General features: G+C 37.5%; 1 protein-coding gene across 1 annotated transcript in view; it reads right to left on the bottom strand.

Annotated features, from left to right (window-relative positions):
* The window catches only part of COL9A1 (collagen type IX alpha 1 chain), a 90953-nt gene extending 72423 nt beyond the window's left edge, over positions 1–18530 (bottom strand). The window contains exons 1-5 of the mRNA XM_070418309.1: positions 18517–18530; positions 17936–18012; positions 16699–16776; positions 16430–16562; positions 9266–9662 (exon numbers count right to left, since the gene is read on the bottom strand). Of these exons, the coding sequence (XP_070274410.1) occupies positions 9266–9662; positions 16430–16562; positions 16699–16776; positions 17936–18012; positions 18517–18530 (699 nt within the window). The remainder of the gene's footprint in view (positions 1–9265; positions 9663–16429; positions 16563–16698; positions 16777–17935; positions 18013–18516) is intronic.
* Between the last annotated feature and the right edge of the window lie 3066 nt (positions 18531–21596).

Raw genomic sequence — 21596 nt, 5'->3', positions numbered from 1 at the left:
CAAAAACTGACAGCTATTTCTATATGCAGTTTTATATTAATGTGTATAATAAAATAGCATATAGGAAAAATAATTATAATTTTTTCTCAGCGACCAGATAAAAATATTACCAGAATAAAAAAAGATATATTTCCACTCCCTACCTCTCAAAATAAGAGATACCACACATAATTTTGTTCACTAAATCCTTTGTGAACTGGTAACTCAGATTTAGAATGGAGAGTGTATGTGTAACATTTTAATTCTCAAAAATAATTTATACCTTAATCACCTTGAGAAGCTTTAATTATACTTATTGCAAATGCAAAATGATTCATTAAGCTGTTTTCTCAAAAAATGTAATTCTCTCTGGATAAATTGGCACACCTGTTTAAATATGTGAGCTGCAATTGTGGCACAGGATAATGGGGGAATGAAATGTAATTCATCTGTGAATACAGGCTGGGTTGTTCAGAGTGCAACATAGATCAGAAGTTTCTGAACACATCTGTGCATCCACATAAACACCACCTACGTACTAATAATCATCTCTACAACAACCATTTTTTGGCATGCAATATGAATTCCAATTTGCATGTTAATTATTTTGAAGGAAGATTGGCAGAGTTCCTTGGTAAAAGTCACTTTCATTATACATCTAAAATGCTGATTTCCACACGTTTCTCATTTTCATACCTGGAATCATTCTTCTCTTTGAATGCACACTGACAAAATATATCTGACAAATATTTTAATTTAGTCCTTCAGGCAACATCTTTTAAGCCCCAATATAAGCCAGGCACAAAGGAAACATTCTAGGGAAACCAGACATATTCTCCCCCACCCCCACAAGGAGTTTACAGTTTGTAAGGCTTGAAAAATCCAAGCAAAGAAATTTTAAAAGATTTTTTTTAAATGTGTTCAATAGAACATAAAATGCCCTAAAACAGTCCATCCTTCTCAACATAAAATACGTTGCCATGTCTCAGGGACTTGTGTGAGCGTAAGGTGCCTTATATATGCCCAGCTTGGCATTAGCCAATTATTTTCTTTAGGAAACTAAGGTATAATTCCAGCCCCTAAGACAAAGTAGTGTCCAGCTGACAACTCATTAAAGCAAGTAATTTTGGCCCCAACTCTCTACTCTTTTAATAGGATGAGTGATTTCTACTTATGTTGCTAGGTTGTTGAGAAAAATTAATAAGGTATTTAATTCCTTCATAAAAACTAAACAAAAACTAATAGCAGACAACTATCTTTTCTTTCTGAGAGAATTCTATTGACAGACTATGGAACTTCACTCAATATTAATGAGAATGACACAAAGCTTGTGTGTTTGGGTGGTGTGTGTGTGTGTGTTTGCAAACTGAATTATGATTAAATTTTGCAAGTATAAAATACCTAAAAACTAGCTCTTCAAATATCTTTTTAACCAGAGAGATGTTTCATTAAGCCTCTGTCTACTCAGTGGCAACATATATTTGAAAAAATACTTGAATTCTTAGATCTCATCCTTCTTTTCAGTTTATGTCAAAACGTTGGTTTCTACCATAAGGGACCTCCTTCAAGTGAAGCTTCCTGGTTACTGAGCAGGAGGCTCTCAGTTGCCTTGAAATGAGAAATTTCCCCAACTCTACGTAAACTAGGCCATGCAGTTTCACACACAGTGCTAGGAATTGTAGTTAAATATGAGTAGGTGACAATCATCTGAATCATACCAAAGGCAGAGACAGAATGATGAGAGGAAAGAGAACAGATGACTTGAAGGTAGCAGACCTGGAGTGTAGTAATTTATTCATTTTTTGCCAACATATCTTTATGTAATACATTCGTGTGCTTTGATATCAATACTATGGAAGACACAAAAATATTTAGTATATAGGCCAGTATCTAAGCCAAAAAAAATGTTTTTGACAATAAATACTATTGCAGTTGACATGTGATATCAACAAGGGGATCATATAACATGTCATATGTGAGTAGGGTCCAGAAACAATTGAGATTTTCATAAGCAAAGAAGAGGAGGGTAACACAGCTCTGAAGAGAGGTGACACTAACAAGGCACCAGGGTGGAAAGTGATGTAGAAAAAAAGATCAAATTTGCTGTTGCAAAGAGTAAACAGATTTTTGCCCCTTGAATTCTAAGCTAAGGAATTTTAACATTGTTGGGTAGCTGATTATTGGATGTCTATTAAAATGTGTCTGCAACAGAGATAGGAATGGGGAAGGGCGGCCTAATTGAAAAGGGCATTTCAAGGAGATTCATGTGGTAATAAGGGCCTGATCCTTTGAGGCAGGAGAAGGCTGCTCTAGTATAGCATCAAGAAGTGTTATCCTCTGAACTATGCTGAAGCATCCTGAGTTATTTGCCCACTTAAAACAACAACAACAAAAACAACCACAAAACACCCTTCCTCATGCCACATCCCTCTTTAGCTGCCATCTGTTTTCTGCTCCTCTTCATATAAAATTCAAAAGAGTTGTCTATATCCATTGACTCCAATTCCTTTCCCTTCCATTCTCTCTTGAATTCTTTCCAACTCAGCTTTTTCTCCCGTTACTCCAATCAGTCTTTTCTCAAATTTACCCTCATTGGTTTCTAAATCCAATGGTCCACTCTTAGTCCTCATCTTATTTGATGCATGAACAACACTGGAGTGGGTTGGCCATTCCATCTTCCTTGAAATACTATTTTCCCTTGACTTTCAGGGAACCATAATCTGCTAGTTCTCTCCTATATCATAGGCTGCTTTCCTCAGTCTCTAGATGAATCTTCCTCATCTCAGCAACTTCTAAATGTTGGCTGTTTCAGGGTTCAATGCTAGGACTTCTCTACACACTCATCTCTCAGTAATTTAATCTTGTTCCATAGCGCTTAATACCATATGCATGCTGACAAGTTCCAGAGTTCTATTCCCAGCAGGACCTGTCTCTTGAACTCCAGAAGAACATATCAAACTGCCTGCTCAGTATCCTTACTTAGATGTCTAAAATTGTGATCAACTTAGATGTTCCAGACTAACTCCTAATAGTCTCATTGATGCCTGCTGTCACCACAGCCTTTCCCATCTCAGTAAATGGCAACTCTGTATTCGTAACGAGTCATGCCAAAAATATTGATGTCATCCTTGATTCTGCTTTCTCTCTTCTTCTTCAAATCCTGTTTTCTATACCCTCAAAATATACCAGCATCTGCCCACTGTGCACCACATCCACCACTACCACCCTCTTCTCTTAAGGATCCCTTAAATGTTCTGTACTTCCTTCCCCCTACAGTATATTGTCAAGCAGCAACCAAAAAATGCTTTTTATAAATGAGAGCATTCTGATTATCTATCCAAAACCATCTGATAGCTTCCCATCTTACACAGAAGGAGATCCAAAATACTAACACAATATTTCTATCCTCACTCTATCTTGTTACCTCAGTGCCTACTTCTCTCAGTCTCATTCTAGCCACACTGGTCTCCATGCTGTCCTCAAACATAACAGACAGCTCGAACACCAGCTCTTTTCACTCTATGTTCCCGACTCCTTGAATTCTCCTTTCTGAGATATCCACATGCTAATTCCCTTAACTCTTTCAGGTTTCTCCTAAAAAGATTTTTCTCAATAAAGACCTCTCTCCAGGCACAACAATTTCCTGCTTCATTTTTCTCCATAGCATTTGTGACCACCTGGTATACTATACATTTACTTATTTATTTATTTGTGTCCATCTCTTCTCCCCAGAATGAATGTAAGCTCCATCTGAGCTTTAATTTCTGCCTATAACTTAGCAGATATTTAATAAACAGTTATTTAGTGTTAATAAGTGAATGCATAGCAGTGGGTAAGAAATATAGTGAAAAAAGAATTAATTGTATTTTTCCTCTGGTTTGATGAAGAGTTGGGGCAAGCCCCCTCCCCTGCCTGGGTTTCAATTTCTCACCTGTACACTGAGAGGTTTGGATTAGATTCACTCAGTTTCCTCCAGCTGTGAGAGCCCATGATTGTATTGACACCAACACGTTGTAACCAAAACCACTAACCATGCAGAAATCAACATGAAGAGAAGGAAAACCACCACTGATTTAATTTCTTGCCTTCTAGCCACCCAATCTACATAACAAAGATTTCTTTATGCCCTGAGTCCACACACATTTTGATAGAAATAGAAAAACTAATAGCACTGATTTTTTTTTAAAAAATTGCAACAGTATGGGCACAGATAAGGCCAATAAAAATATTTACTGTTTTCAATTGTCCATTAAAAACAAGTTTGACCATTATTTTCTTTTTATTCTAGTTATCTGTAGTCCTTTCCCCCAGTCAGGCTTCTCCTATATTGGCATCTCTTTTACTGTGTGTTCTTCCCCTTTCATTGCCACCTAGTGGAAAATCCAGCTGATGTTGTTAATACGGTCTACAATGCAGCAGGCTAGGTTTTATGTCCAAAAAAATTGTTTTGACAGTCAGCATTCAAAAGTATTCCAATCAAGTCTCATCAAAGTTTTAAAAAAGTATTTTCTATGACTATGGTTCAAATAACATTGCCATTTCTTTGTATTTATTTATTACTTCCAAGTGAAAGCATATTTGTAAAAGGTGTACTTGTCAAAAACAATTTCATAAGCAAACTTAATAGTTTAGATACTATGCATAGTAGGTATTATGCATGTCCTAAATCATGAATAACTTTCCTGCAATGTTTCTTAAATACCAGAAACAATATTAATCACAACTTCATAATTGATTTTTCCATATTATCATCTATGACACTTACCCTGTTTTACATTTGGAGGTTAGTATGATTTAATTCTATGGAGTAGAGAAAAGGATAGATAGCTCCTCCGTCAACTTTTTTGGGTGGGTTTTTTTATTTTATTCTTTCTATTTACTTTCATATTTTCTCTTAATTTAACAAAAATAACATAGAGTGACACACTTGAAATATACTTTTAAAAGCACTTATCTGTTTGATTAATCCTGTTCTGCATTGTTTTATTTGGAATATGCACAGGATTTGTAATGCCACATAAAATTTAATCCTCCCTCAAACAAGCCCAAACCCCCAGTGTACATCCCTGAAAAGGGAAAAAGGCTAACTTTGTTTTCTAATAGAGCTGTACCAAATAACTCTCCCAGGCAATCATGCTGACAACAAACAATAAAGAACCTGTCATAAAGTAACATGTTTTTTATGATATGCTGCCAGGAAACTGAGCTTTGCAGTGGGATAAATGGCACCATCCTAAAATATAGGCACAGCAGAGAATAGGAAATATGGGATTTATTGCTTTAAAATAAAACTAACAATGTCTTACAGCAGTACATTGGGAAAAATATAAAATGCTCTGAGGCCACTAAATAACCATGAAGGATGAGAAGGTGTTTGAGTTGTAGACCACGTGAGCAGCTGTATTGCAAGCCTTAGGAAAACCTCCTGAAATTGGTTTCTTTTTCCAATTTAAAACTGGGAAAGAGACAAAAGATACAATAGATAGGGGAAAGTCACAAACAAGTACAATATAAATGAGGGTCGTTTAGCATTGATGCTCCATCAAATGTTGTTTTCAATTGCCTTCTTTATTAAGTAATTCCTAGGGCTACCTCTTGACATCTGTAATTGCCTATAGAAGGAATATTTGCTTTTGTTTGATCCTGAAAAAAGTGTTCAATTAATGCAGTGTCAAAGATTAGAATGAATCCAATTTCATGAAAGAAAATTGAAAAATACACTGTTCCTTGTTGTTTTCATGCTATTGGCACATTTCATTTTAATTTAAAATTTTTCACATGGTGATACTGTTTGCTGTCTGCAAATTGAGAAATGGGTGCCCTATCAATGTACTTCTACCTCCCAGAATAGATGGATACCAATACTCATCACTCCCTAAGTCTTCTAAGGGACATGTAGTCACTTAATCTTCAGTAATTGTCAGCAACTTCAGTTTCAGCCAAATTTGCTGATATCATAGGACATAAAAGAGGGCAAAGGGACAACCTGTGGGCATCTGGGCTTTGTCTGGGAACTTGTATGGGTATTTGACCATTCTGCAGGGGTCCTCAAACTTTTTAAACAGAGGGCCAGTTCACTGTCCCTCAGACCGTTGGAGGGCCAGACTATAGATTAAAAAAAACTATGAACAAATTCCTATGCACACTGCACATATCTTATTTTGAAGTAAAAAAAACAAAACAGGAACAAATATAATATTTGTATTTGCATGTGGCCCGCGGACCATAGTTTGAGGACCCCTGATTCTTAGTCTGGAAAAGCGAGGAGAGGTGTAGAAAACTAATCAAGTTTGAAAAGGGAAGAATTGGTAAACATGAGAATTCACAAGTGAGAGTCCCTTTGCCTAGAATATCAGACCTTATCTTCTTCTGGATAACTCTGATTCATCCCCAGGGTTCCTCTTAGACATCATCTCCTTTAGGAAACATCCTTGAATTCCACTCTCAGCCTCCCTGCCCTAATCTGAGTGAGGAGTTTTTCCCATGTGCTTCCATTGACTATCATGGTCCTTATTGTGTTATATTGTCATTGTTTACCATCTCAACTCCTCACCCTCTATAGACTGAAGAATATAAAGGCTGCGATTAACTTTGTATACCCAGTATATAAGCAGATGATGACATTCACATTCACTAAGTAAATAAACAAGTAGGTTTAATGTCTGAGGACATGTTCCTTCTTTAAAAAAAAAGTTTGTCCTGCAAAGTAAATTCGAAAAAAATCTATGCAAATCACAAATGTCTTCCAAAATAAAAATGATGAGTTTTATAAGGAAGTATATATTGTTGCACATATTTTTGTTTTTTATCAGAGGAAAGTTAGTTGCCATAGCAGAAAATGAGGTAGATTAGAAATCTTATACCTAACCCTGTGTCTTGCAAGCTCAGAAACCTGCTTGAGATTACTTCTTCAACTGAGAAATGGAGATAATCCTATCTGTGCTTGTTAACTTATAAAAGTATTACAAGGATCAAATAAGTTAATGGGAATGAAAGAATTTTGAAAACATTACATTGGTATATTAAGGGTAATAAAATGTTTTTTTAAAGCATAAGTGGGCTTTTCTTACATAGAGATTTCTACTTTTTCTTAAATAGAGTGAAAGTTGAGGAATACATTTTGGTGATGAGTTTGAATTTGACATTGTCACTGTCAGTCCTTGGATATAAGTAAAAGATTTTTGGCCTATATCCCTGATCTATTTTAGTTTTTGCTACTACCATCACCACCACCATATCATCAAATATGGAATTTTTTATACCCTTACTATACTAAGTCTCTTGTGTTTCCTTATGGGAGAGTCAGAAGTGAGTACAAAAGAAACAATTGTCCAGGTCTGTTTCAAGTACTTTTAACATTGGCTACACTGTACTGACTGACAAATTCCAGCAACAAAATGTAACAGCAGCCTCCAGGCTCTTTGCTGCCTTCCTGCACTTGAAAGAATAAAGTAGAAGATAACTGGTCCTAACTGGTCTCCATGGTGATGTGAGACCAGACGTGTCAGAAAACTTACAAACAGCTATACCATTATTGGCTGTACTGTAATATGATGAAGTAACATTGTGACTTTACTGTTCTGGCAACCAGGTAATTTAATAGCATGCTAGCAACAGGATCCAGAATTATAATGACTTGTACTGTTTTCAAGGCTAATGAATCAATAAATTAATTTTACAAGTACTTGATCAATAGACATCACCCTTAGGTCTTTTTCCCCCTCATCCCTGGTATTGCAGAAGTTCAGTGTTGTCTGAAAAGCACTCCAGTGCCTCTGCAAAGATTAGACTGCCTAACTTTCAAAATGGCACAACAGTGGTCCCATGGGCTTTCTGACCCAGCACACTTGAGGTGTGATAACTCATTCATTGAAGAAATACTTTCTCAAGTGTCTACAAGCCAGACCAGCCATGTGGCAGTTACAAATTGTTTCCTGTCCATCACAGAATATAGAAATTTCACACTACCTTTCACACTAATCACAATTCTTCCCTCGGAAATAAGTTATTTGAACTATTCCATTACTGAGATGTCTGATAACCTTTTTCCTCCCTTTGGAGAAGGGCAGAGAAACAATTCAAAATCATTGTATCACCGCTGCTACATTCCATGACGTGAGTTAGGTAACTAGAATTTAATAGTTGAGAGAGAGAGAGAGAGAGAGAGAGAGAGAGAGATTGGCATCAATAATTTCTTTATTGAGCCATAAATTCTTTAGTTTCCCCAAAAGAGCACTTGTCCCCTAATATATATATATGTATATATACATATATATATATACATATATATATGTATATATATATATACATATATGTGTGTGTGTGTGTGTGTTTAAATTCGTGTCATAATGCTATAAAATATCTTTTTAAATAATTATTCAGTAAGAGTTTAACAATTCAAAATGACAGAATTATATGGTACTTGTTGGCACAATTGTGTCATTATATAATTTCTTACCTTTATATCCATGGATTCTATGATAAAATTATGAAGAGAGATCTAAAATTCTTTACTTTTATAATACACCGTGCAAGACCTACTTCTGAATAAACAATTATTTTGTCCTCTATACAATTTTTATTCTTGCTTAGCAGACACCATATGGCTTCCTAACCACATCTTCTACATTCTGCAGTTAGTATCCCTCACCCTCCCACCCCCCGCGATACACACACACACACACACACACACACACACACACACACATTTTCTCAAATGCATTTCATTCAAACCAACCACACTTCAGATCTTTGAATGTGGTCTACTTATTCTCTGCTTCTTTTTTCTTTAATGCTCTTCCCTAAGCTAGAATGCACTTTCTCCTCTTCTTTTGCCAATTGAAATCCTTCCATTTCAAGGTTCATTGCTTTCAAGAAGCATGGAATTCTTGACTAACTGAATCCATCATTCATCTTAACCTTACTTTGAATCTTCGCATTAATTATTTATACACAATATGTACCACATGAGTATTGGTTTCTTTTAAGTCTCCTCCAAAGGATTCTGGGTACTCCATGTGGACATGTAGCAACTTCCAAGTAGACTTTAAGCTCCTAAGACCAGGAGCCATCTACTTAAATTCCTCTGAATCCCCATTCTATCTGGTACATGCTATACTCAAAATAGTACTGAGGGCTTTTCTAATAAGTGCTTGAGTGAATAAAAAAAGATGAGTAACTGTTCATTGTTTAAGACATGCAGATGATCACTAAAGATCTCTGAGGTATTCATTTTTAGCAATCTGGCTTTGACTTAATCTACCATAGTCTATGATTTTATACTTACCGGAACAGAAACTTGAGGATTATCTACAAGTTTTCCCAGCACAGCAAAGCCATCAACATTGATTTGGCCTCTCGGCTTTATAGGCAAGGATTCAATCCTGTTGCAGTCAACAAAAAGAGTAGCACTGCTCCTTTCCACACCAATCATAATCTTATGCCACTGGGAGTCAAACAAGGAGGGCAAATTTGAAAAGGCTGCAGACTGGAGACTTCCATCCAGTCCCTTGTATGAAAATGCAACAGATTTTGTTTGGCCATTAATCTTCACGCCAACTTGCTCCTTCCCCGAGGAGTCCTGAATCTGCCAAATGCTCCAGTGCTTTTCAAGTGTGCTTCCAGTCATCCGAAAAGTAGTTAAAAAGGAGTATTCTTCAGGCAGTCCACCGGGATATAAATGCCTGCGTAAATTTTAAAACAGTAAACATAAATCTTGTTTTCAGTACCCATGCATATTACCATCTTCTCTTATGCTATTTTGGGTTCTAGCTCTACAGAAAAGCTACAGTGTAGAAAACGATGCGCTATTTGTTCTTTCATGACTGTCCATAAAGGCCTTCACAGAAGTTCAATTATTCATGTACATTTATGCTCCATCCTAAAACACACGTTAAAAAAAAAACCCTCCCTCAAAGCTAAAGAGAGTTCCCAATGCCACACAATCCCAACAATATTCCTATTTGTGCTGCCTAAAGAGCTACTGTTCAGCAATTTCATCTCAGCCAAGAAACACATTCTTACAAAGTTCTTGGCACCATTTCCCCTACATATGAAAGAAGAGATCATTTGGAATCCAAATCAGCTCTGCTAGTTTATGAGACCACTTAATTAAAGCAGCTTTTAATTTTTTTATTTTAATATAACATGTTAGGATTATTTGCTATTTTCATAATTGCTTGGGTATTTCCCTCCATGATTATATCCTACACCCATATGAGCATTTTGAAAATCAGCAATTATGCAGACTTGAATAATTCTTTCACCCTGAGCCTGATTTTCATTTTCAGGGAGTTCGAAGTGTGATGTTAAATTAGCAGCTGTTGTTTGTCACTAGATGTGTGACAAGGGAAAGGTGACCAGTTCTTAATTCTCTGCTCCAACCTAGTTGTTCCTCCATCTGACAACTGAATCTGTATCATTGCTACTTTATTGCTTTAAATGGCAGCCTGAGACTATCAGTGGCCCTAAGGCATCTCCAGTCTGTGTGGGAACTGTGATCTGTAGCTGCAACAACTACCTGGATTATCTTCGGTTGAACCAACTGCTAGAACCTGAGGACCAAATTTTTAAAAAATCAAGACATATTAAATGTAAACTTCACCTTCAAGGGCTTGAAGGTTTTATCCTTCTACCTTCTTTCTTCTAAGTATAGAAATATTTCTAAGTAAGGAAGAAATGCTAGGAAAACTAGATGCTAATTAATTTTTCTAACTAAATAATAAAATTTGACATTTCTGAGAACAGTTATGGACCAAGACCCAAAGTCCCACATAACCTCTCTCCAAGTCCAACTCCTGGTATATATAGTAGCCCCCTTCTTGTGAGGAGTAAAAAGAGAAAGGCAAAAATAAATATCTAAATGGATGCTGATTTAATGTGTTGCAAACTAAAATTCATAACATAAATTTATTGTCTTGGCATATGTGTTGTTGCCAGTTACATTAAAACATATTGTTGGGGTCAAGGATTTCTAAACCAAAAAATTCCTCTGTTCTAAGCATGTTTAGCAATACATAAAATAACTCAACTTGCTATGATTTTCTGCCTTTACTTTTACTCTAATTAAAAAACTTTGTCATCCCTTATAATAATAGCAATAAACAAATATATAACTCTTAATTGCAAACATTTTTGCAAGCCTTCAATAAAATGGGTCAACCATGTCAACAAATTTCATTGCTTTGTTAGTTTTATAAAAATGTGAAACTTTTCATCTGAAAACTCTTTTATCATCCAAGTACTTCTTTTAGATATTCTTTTCTAAAATAAGTGGCTCTTATTTATAATATTGGGTGAATTTTTTTGTCAGTACACATTCTTAAATGATTTCTGGCAATGTATACTCTACTTATTTCAAACTTTTCAACTCACTAAATATCTTTTATGTCTGTGAAGTATGCAGGAGGTTTTAACAAGTACATTTTTAAAAGATTCAATTTGGAGCTAAAGAAAAAACCATGTATATAAGAAACATTCCCCCAGAATGAAAAGGTCTACCACATCTATTTTGATATTTTTTTAATATTGATTGTCATATTTCCCTTGAACTTCAGATTTTTCAGAATATACATATTCCAGAATAACTTCTCGGAAAGAAACTAAGACTCATTAATGACAACATACTATGTTGCCTGTTGTATAATTATAAAACCTCATAGAAATTTTTACATTTCATTGAACTGACCTCAATTTGGAGCTGGAAGATAAGTTTTAAAAGTTTTATTCAGCCCTAACCAGTTTGGCTCAGTGGATAAAGCCTCAGCCCACGGACTGAAGGGTCCCAGGTTCGATTCTGCTCACTAAATATCTTTTATGTCTGTGAAGTGTGCAGGAGGTTTTAACAAGTACATTTTTAAAAGATTCAATTTGGAGCCCCGGGCCCTGCAGTAGGCAATCAATTGATGTGTCTCTTCTATGTCTCTCCCCCACCCTTTCACTCTCTTTTAAAATCAATGGGAAAATATCCTCAGATGAGGATTAACAAAATAAAAAAAAATAAAAAAAGATTTATTCAATGGTGAAATTTGACTAGTATCCATTTAAATTACAAATAGATTATTTAATATTATTTTCACTTAATAATGTGGATTTAACTAGATGCTTAAAGAATTTGTTTTTCTTTTTTGCCCAAGACAGTTACTATTGAGGTCTGAGGTTTTTATAGAAGGAAGATAGATCCTAATGCTTTGTCCTCTTCTCTTCCTTAAAGCACTTTTCTTATACGCCAGCGGTTCTCAACCTGTGGGTCGCGACCCCTTTGGGGGTTGAACAACCCTTTTACAGGGGTCACCTAAGACCATCGGAAAACACATATATAATTACATATTGTTTTTGTGGTTAATCACTATACTTTAATTATGTTCAATTTGTAACAATGAAATTGGGGGTCACCACAACATGAGGAACTGTATTAAAGGGTCGCGGCATTAGGAAGGTTGAGAACCACTGTTATAGGCTTTTAAAAAATCTATGTTACCTATTTATGTGTTTACACATGTACTGAGTGAAGATGTAGAATTTCATCAGTCCCAGAAAAAAAAATACAAATGTATTTGATTTGAATTTAGAAGTCATGGTAACTTGCTTGAGCAACTCTTTTGCAAAGACATGAGGTTAAGGGAAGAATCCCTCCCAATTTGTGCTTCACCCAATCTTTCCTGCTACGTGAGCAAAGGGATTATGTTGAAAGTAGCACAGGGCATGATGTCCCCATTTACTTCTATCTTGGTTATGTAATGCCAAAAACTTTTTAAAAATGGAGTCGTGGTGAGTTTGCTAGAAGAACAATTCATTTATAGACATATTGTTAAACCAAAAATATTTATCTATCTTTCTTTATGTCCATTAAGATTATATACATACATATATAGACATATATAATTTGTGCATGCTTATATATACAAACATTATCAAGATTATAATGTTATTAAATATTTTAAAGTAGGCTAAAATAGTATGTCAATATGATAAGAGAAGAAAATTTCTTTGTTTCAAATTAATGAAATATATATGTATTTGTATAGACCTAAGGCCATTTTAGAAGTCCTCACTAATTTATAGAACAGTCAGTCCCACTGTCTTTTTTTTGAACACCTCAGATTCGGTTCTTGCAAATACGCTATGCACATGGATAAGTAAACTTGACAGCATACATAATTTAAAAGAAACTGGATCTATAAATCATTTATTTCATTATGTTACAATCTGCACAAAGTATCTTAAAAGGAGAACCATGAGGGTTTGAATAAAAGATAAGAAGTCTTTAGACCTTGGAACATTTGTTTATGACCTTAACCCAAAGAAAAGGTACAGATTGTATTTGTTAAGGCAAACAAACATGGCATGTTTGTAAGTATGAGTTGAGAATGAGAAACTATAGTGCCCAAAATAAAGAATGCAAACAGCAAAATACTGTCTCATGCTCTTTCAAAAAAAATTGAAAAGAATAATCTGTGGCTCTATTTCATTCATCCCAAATGCTATATTCACCTCTCGTCCCACTACTAGGTTTCTATTTTGCTCACTCAGAGCCTATATTCTCCAGCATAGAAATTCCCTTTACACCAAGGCAGTCTACCCCCTGTGGGATCTGAGAGCAATTCCAGCCTCTGCCTCTCTTGCCACCTGGTTTTTTAATGACTAGGACTTGGAGGGCAGCTTGAAAAGAAAGCATTCACTAAGGAGAAAAGACTTGCACCTGCAGACACTCTCTCCTTCTAGTGCTCTCCACCACTTATGGCAACTACCACTGTGTACCGGGCTCTATTCAAACCCTCTCCACGATTTACATTTGCTCCTCATTGGTGGTCTTGACATAGTTATTATTAGTCCTCATTTCAGTCTGAGGGCACTGAAGCTAAGTTTATCTAAGTAACTTGCCCAAGAATGGATTGTATCACCTATCTGGGACTCCATCTATCTTAGGCCTTTGGCTCTCCTCCTTCTCTTTGTATTTCTTTCTCCTACTTCCTTCTTCATCCTTTCTTTTTTTTTCCTATGTCCTTTCTTTTTTTCAACTTAATAAGTCTTGCCAGTAAAGCAAGAGTTTTTAGTATTTGTGGGAATACAGAGAGTCACAGAGATAGAGAATATGGGATGTTGACTCTGACCTGTTAAAAAGTATTTGGAGTAATTCTCAACCCTTTGAGAGGAACAACAAAAAAGGTGCACAGCGGGTAGGGGGTCTGTGTGCCCTTCAATCTCTAAGTTTAAAGTCAGTGATACTCCAGATTGTACCTTAAATTGTAGAAGAGAAAATTAAGTCAGCATTGGGGGTTTTGTCATGTTTTACTATTTTATTAAATAAATTAAAATATATGAACATTTAAAAAAATTATTTAGGAAGACAACTAACATGTCTGTGCATGAAAAGAAAATATAAGAGAAAACGCTTAATTGCTGTTATTATGCCTTTAACCTTTTCAAATGTGAATGGTTTTCCAGGGCCAGTATCGAATCGTGGCTAGAAGCACAGCCTCTGGGGCCATTCTGTCTTCGGTTTGTCTTCCCAGCACCTCCCAACCTGTGACCTTATGCAAGTAACTTAAACTCTCTAACTTCAGTTTCCTCCTCCATAAAATATGGATAATAATGTCCTCACCACAGGTTTGTGATGAGGATGAGGTTTAATGTTAATTGGGAAATTTATCAAAAGTAAGTATACAGCACACTGTTATCCTATCTAATAAAGAGGGAATATGCAAATTGACTGCCATGCCATCACAAAGATGGCGGCACCCATAGCCACAAGATGGCAGTGCCCAGTCCCCTCAGCCCCACCAGAGTCCCCCAGTCCTTTCAGCCCCGTGGGGGGGGAGGGGGGAGGAAGTGTGGCAGGCGTGTGGTGCAGCTGGACCAGCCCTCAGCCCCCCAGCCACCCAGGGCTGGCCTGAGGTTCAGGCAAGCCTCAGATGGCGGCTGCCCAGTTGCCCAGGGCCAGCCCAAGGCTTAGGTAACCAGGGCCGGCCGAGGCTTGTGCTGCCGGCAGCGGCAGCAGCAGAGGTGTGATGGGGGCTTCACCTTCCCTGATCACTGGGTCACCTCCTGCCCCTGAGGGCTCCTGGACTGTGAGAGGGGGCAGGTTGGGCTGAGGGACCCCCCTCCAGTGCATGAATTTTCATGCACTGGGCCTCTAGTTATTTTATAAAATATAGTATGTTCAAAACATAAATTTCTATCTGCATCTGGCACTATATCAGAATATTCTAATTTGACCAAATTTTTCATTATTATAAACATTTAGAGTTTCTATAATATTCTTTACTGTTCTAATTAATCATTATTTACCTTTACACCGTAATTTCTATCAAAGCCCTAAATTGATTGTTCATCTACCAAAGAAATCTTAATTTTTTTTCAGTGCACTGAGACATAATCATAATAGTCACATATAAGGTACTAGGTGACATCGAACTGAAAGCCCCAAAGCTCATTTATAACAATGGGATGACTCAACACTTACATATACACAAAAGCATCTCAGTAATGAGTGATTTGAAGGATAAAAGAGTTTCAGAGAAAGAGATAAATGAAGTGGGGGATTTTTTTATTATTGTTATCACTACCATTGTTCTGGGTATCATTGCTTTCATTTTGATTTTTTTTAAATTGATTTTCAGAGAGAGAGAAAAACACTGATCTGTTGTTCTACTTATTTATGCATTCATTGGTTTATTCTTGTATTTCCCCTGGCCAGGGATTGAAGCCACAACGTTGGTATATCAGAATTATGTCTAATCAACTGTGTACTCCTTCAGGGCCTTAGATCTACTTTGGTTCCTGCCAGAAGCCAAGCACTGCCTGTGTGTTTCCATTTCAGCACCAGGACGTTTGAACAGCACCATTGTGAGTCTTCTAACCACTCCGGGGCTCCTAGTTAAATTTATGCTTAACCTCTGGCACTTTTCACAGAGGCTTCATTCAGTCAAAACCAGACAAATTATAGAAAAACAGTGCATTGAGTAATAAGAACTTGTCCTGAATCAATAATAGTCTCGGTGATCCACCTCCACCCCCAACGCTCGCCCCTGGAATGGGAAATTACATACTGAAAACATATATTTAGGCACTGACGATAGATAAGTAAATAATTCCTTCATATTTAAATAAAATCATAATTCAAGAAACATTGAGCAAGAAAGTTCTCTAATATTGGCTAGCTTTTTATTTTAAAAAATGCATTGGAGGGCCCTAGCTGGTTTGGCTCAGTGGATAGAGCCTCGGCCTGCAGACTGAAAGGTCCCGGGTTCGATTCCAGCCAAGGGCACATGCCCAGGTTGCAGGCTCGATCTCCATTAGGGGGCCTCCAGGAGGCAGCTTATAAATGATTCTCTCTCGTTGTTGATGCTTCTATCTCTCTCTCCCTCTCCCTTCCTCTCTGAAATCAATACAAATATATATTTTTAAATGCATTTGAGGCAGATGATTAGATTAATATTTTTAATATTACCTGGTTGGAATCCTGAAGTCTACATTATTTCCCAATTTGTAAGCCACTTGTAATGCAGTTGATCCCACTATCCTTTGTATAGCTCTTCTAGATGCTGCTTTATCTACCTGGAACTGAGAAATCAAGTCAAACCCTATAAAAAGGGAACAAAAAATTAAAAGTCCACATTGAGATTGGTTTTGTTCTTTTCCACAGACTACCCAAATAAAATCATATTTTAGACAGGTTTACAGAAAGCATGCATTTTCAATATGAACATTGCTACTCACCTGGTAAATCATCTTGGCCAATTCTCACTTTTGGACAGAGCTCATTTTCACCATTAGGAACTGAATTGATAGGAAATCCTGCAAAAGAGATCACATGTCATCCTACCTCACCTCTTACCGGGATCATGGGAAATGTGTCAATAATAATAAGAGCTGAGCAATTATTTAAAGCACTACAGTATATTATACCAAGCAGCTTGCTTGTAAGTAGTGTGTTTGGCTTTAACGCTATGACTGTGATTATAACTCATTCATTTAGACTCATCCTGGAAGGGAAGCAAGGCACAAAGGTGCTTTAATAATTTGTGCTGGGAAAATGCTCCTTTGGGGGAAATTAGGAATTTGTTCCTTTTGGAACTGGAGCTGCACAGCGTTCTGAATGGCACAGTGTCAGAGGCCTGTTTGGAAAACTTTTGGTGGTTTGGGCTAGAAAATATTCCTTAAAAACCACAAATTTTAGAATTCCCAAGAGAATCCAGAGCCAGCCTTGAGCCAGTTCAACGACAGTTCTGGATAGGGGAGTTCTTAGGAATCTTTGTCAAATAGAGGAGGGATTTGGTGGAGTCTCTGGTTCACTAATCCTAAATAAAATATAGAGAACACATTTAATTTCAGAAGCTCATTCTAAGAGATCAAATAAGGGTCCCAACTAGACTGTTGCTAGGATTCTAAAATGAGGAAGAGTAATAAGAAGAAAATTAAAAAGATTAAATACTTAATTTGATGGGGAATCCTAGAATGAAATGGGGTGCTCCTTACACAAGTGGAGGGTTGTGGCGAAGGAGTGTTTTTTGCCACCACAGAAGGCCTTTTGTAACTATACAACCCTTGTGCCCTGAGACTCGCCTGATGGTAGAAACTTACTACACTTCGAAAAAGCATCTTACAGCTGCAAAGCTTTGGCCCAGGCATCCCAGTACATCAAACAAATCCCCCTGTGACCCCAATTTAATGGCTTCTATACATCTATCTATCCATCCATCCATCCATCCATCCGTCCATCCACCTAGCCATCTGAACAAGCTGGCTTTCCTGCCAACTTTGATCACAGCACAACTTCTGCTTTATACCCAGCATTTACCACAGAAAACCCATAGAGTATCCATGGCCAAAGCAGAATTGGAGAGAGGGTATGAGGGACCATGGGTGCCTCACTCAGTCCTCACTTAGGCACCGCCTTGCCTGATCCCTTCTGGGAACAAGTGATATTTCAAAATCTAGACACTGTGGCCCTTACTTGGGCGACGCTTGACGGCAGTTGCAGATGCACAGGGTTCCAGGAAACCGCATACAAAGAAGAAAACTGAAATTTTCCTGAAAAGGAGAAAAGAAAATGACTCATACAGAAGTCCCTCCAGCTGGGGACTACTTTAGTATTTTTAAACATGCTAAAAACCTAATTAATGTAGGTGATCAAATCTCAGTATAGTTTATTTTTTTTATTTTGACTTTGGAGTCTTATTGAGAAATTTAATGAATTCTCACATTTTCAGCTCCTTCTCTAAAACAATCATTAAGTCATTGTTTTTTCTACCTCACTGTCTCCATTTCTACCTATCTCCTTGTTTATTTCCTTGACTCTGTTTTCTTTCATCTTAGTTTTTCTGCCTCTCCATTTTGGTGGCTGCCTTTCCCTCTTTCTCTGTCTCTCTCTTCTGTCTCCCATGCTTGCTATTTTTTTATATCTCACTTTCTCATCTGTCTCCCTCTAATTCTGTCTCTGTTCCTGTCTCTCTCCTCTCATCTCTCCCCTTACCTCCTCTCAGCTTGTCACCCCTGGCCATCTCCCCACCACTCTTTCCAGTGTCGAGGTCTTACCAGAAGGTCTTCATTTTCCCAATTGTTGTTGCCAATCGTCCCAATGAAGAAGGGATTGTAGGGGAGTCAGTACTCCCCAGATACCCCTTCCCTGTCACCCCAGGACTGAGGCGTTCTGGACACAGCCTTGGTTCCTCCTGCCCCTGTCAGGGCTACAAGCAAAAGAGTGAACCAGAGCCATCTGGTGACACTTTAAACCAAAGGAGAAGGAAGGGGTGGGGAAAGGTGGGGGGTGTGGCCCCAAAGCTAACAAGGTTACATTGAAGGAGGGATTCGAAAAGGAAAATTTGCTGAAAAGTGTAAAAAAAAAAAAATTCAGGATGTGGAGAAATTCACTAGAAAAACCCAGGCAAACTGCTATAGGAACACAGTGGACGCTTTTAGAACTGCTATACGAGCACAAGTGAACCTTTTAGAGGACTGGGGTACGGGGAGCTCACAGGAAGATGTGGGAACTCTTGGGAGCCTTGGCGCCAATCCAACCTAGGTTTGAATCCCCGTTTGTTCTGAAGTTTACTAGTTACATATCCTTCGGCAAGTTAGTTAATCTGCCTGTCACACCCGTTGCCTTCATTGAAAAACAGGTTGAAAGTAGTTCCTAAAACAATTGTTTTGAGAATTAAGCAAGATAGCAACTCAGAGAATCGAATGCTTGCCTCAGGAGGACAATCATTATTCCTCATATTACTGTCATTATAGCTAACACTTCAGTACGTGCCTCTCGGTGGAAAACGCCTGAAGCTTAATGAGTGTAATTCTCACCCTATAAGGTAAGACTAAAATGTTTCCTAATCTATCGATGAGAAAACTGGGGCACAGAAAATGAAGTAACTTGTAACTTGTCCAAAGTTGCACAGTTAATTACTCAATACACATTAGCTCCTTCTTGTTAGTGCTTGATAAATGTAACATCAGGCCCCTAGTTCTTATTTCTTCTTAAACTCGGTAATTACCAGAGCCAAGCAGAATATCTTTGGAAATAAGCAGTACATTATCCTCTATAACGAAGTTGAGAGCAGGTTACAGGGAGCACAGACCTGTAGAGAGAGATTTTTTCAGGACCATGTCACACATACACATTCTCTGTCCAGAACCAAGCTGAGAGAGAGAGAGAGAGACCCCACCCCACCCCCTCAGGATAACCTGCTTCTGGCTCCATGTTAGGGGATATGACAGTCCTGTCCTATAACAGGAACATTTAGGTTCAGAAGGTCCAGTTATCTTAATAAATTGTAGCATGTAGCATAAGGTAGTTTTGCTTCCTTGAACATTATTTTTATTTTTAAATTAATTGAAAAATAAATAGCATTGTTTCTTATTTTTTATTTTTATAAATTTTATTTCCTCTTCTGCCTCCCTCAGCTCGATGGGGAGTTTGCCCTGATTAGCTGGGACCCATCTGTACTATTTGTTCGGCATCCCTTTACTAGTCATGAACTACTTGTTGGGGCCCTGTCTTCATGGCATAGGGACATCCAGTTCCTCACATCATTTGGAGCTTTCCACGAGGCCCTGTCATTCTGTTATATCGCAAATCAGTGAGCTGGACAAGATGCCTAGTGAGCCAATTAGTTAGGAGTCATCTTTATTGCACCAACGTTCAAAGCAGATTACCTTTGTCAAATTCTGAACACCCAAAGGAGGAAGCATTCTCTTTTTATATCTTTTTTAGGGCCTTGTGTAAGTTATTTTTACAGACAGTTTGTAACCTTGAGTATATATCATATCTAACCAACACCTGTCATATCTATACAGACAATTTTGTGACCTTGAGTGCATATCTATATGGACACCTGTAACCTTGGATGAACGAACACTTGGCATGAGAATATGGGAATTATTATCAGTATCAGTGTATCAGCCCCTTTACATGGCTAGCTTGCAAGGTCAGACAGTTAAGTTTACCTTTTCTATTATTCAAGCTAAAAACAAAGTTGTTTTACAGTCTAAAAATAACAGAGTTGACCTACAGAATAAGAGACTAAGAATCACAGAGTAGTTCAAACAGTAATTTCATCAGCAGTTTTTCCAAAGAAGGGACCACTATGCTTCAATTCTCCTTCCATCTGTCAGAATTCCAATTCCCTAGGGCAGCCTTTTGGCCAAGTCACAAGTGGTCATAGCCTCATTCATTCTTGTAAGTTGACTGGGGCCTATTTAAACGGAGCAGTTTATTAACCCAAAGAACCAAACCTCTAATGGTAGGACTTCAGAGGAGAAATTGTGCAGCAGGGTCCTCCCTGACATCCTAAAATCACACAAGATAAGCCAGCCCTTGATCCATAGGAAAAAAGGCATTTTGCAAAGGGACCCTCTCCACTGAAGTTCTTTATTTGCAGTGCACAACCATAAAATTCATAGAATAGGAGGACCAGTTCCTTAGCTTTAATATGACTATATTATTTTGCAAGTATTCTCTTGAAGGGAAGTTACCAAAAACTAATAACATTAATTAAAGATGCATGAGTACTATTTTGACTTCATAGCTTAAAACAAACAGGCACTAAAAACTAGCTTCCTAAGAATACCTAGTTTTAAGCTTTCTTCTGTCTAGCTTGGTTTTAGAAATAAAAGTGCCTGGTGGAACACATCAGTTGTGTGAGGATGCTGCAAATCAGCCACAGCTAGAGCCTGAAATTTATCATGGAAATCTCCGGCTGAGAAGCTGATTAACAATCAGAGAATTGCTAAAACTAGGACTCCCACAGTTTTGCATTGGGTTCAGTCTTACTGTAAAGAAATTTCACCACAATCAAAGCTCTATTTTTAATCTGCTTATTTTGGTTCTATCCTTGTAATTGTAGCCTAATCATACATAGCAAGCAAATAGAGCCCCATGATGATAGCCATTTCTCTCTGAAAATGTGTTCTCGCCATGGACCGTTAAAACTAGAATGTGTTATTTAACACAAACCACCCGCCACCCCCCCATATTACTTGTGCTTTCTCTAAAATACGAGCTTTTCCATTTTCCCCAAGGAAGAGAGAAATCAATTCCCTTCATGGCACATGTGCGTCTAGGGGCTGTTGCTATATATTTGCTGCTTTGTGAATCTTCCGTTTGTAGCAACAGATGCATG

The sequence above is a fragment of the Myotis yumanensis genome, unplaced genomic scaffold (genome assembly GCF_028538775.1).
Source record: "Myotis yumanensis isolate MYYU_CA2020_CCGP unplaced genomic scaffold, mMyoYum1.0.hap1 SCAF_6, whole genome shotgun sequence".
NCBI classification, from domain to species: domain Eukaryota; kingdom Metazoa; phylum Chordata; class Mammalia; order Chiroptera; family Vespertilionidae; genus Myotis; species Myotis yumanensis.
The sequence above is the reverse complement of the archived record's forward strand: the minus strand, read 5'-3'. Positions and strand labels throughout refer to the sequence as shown.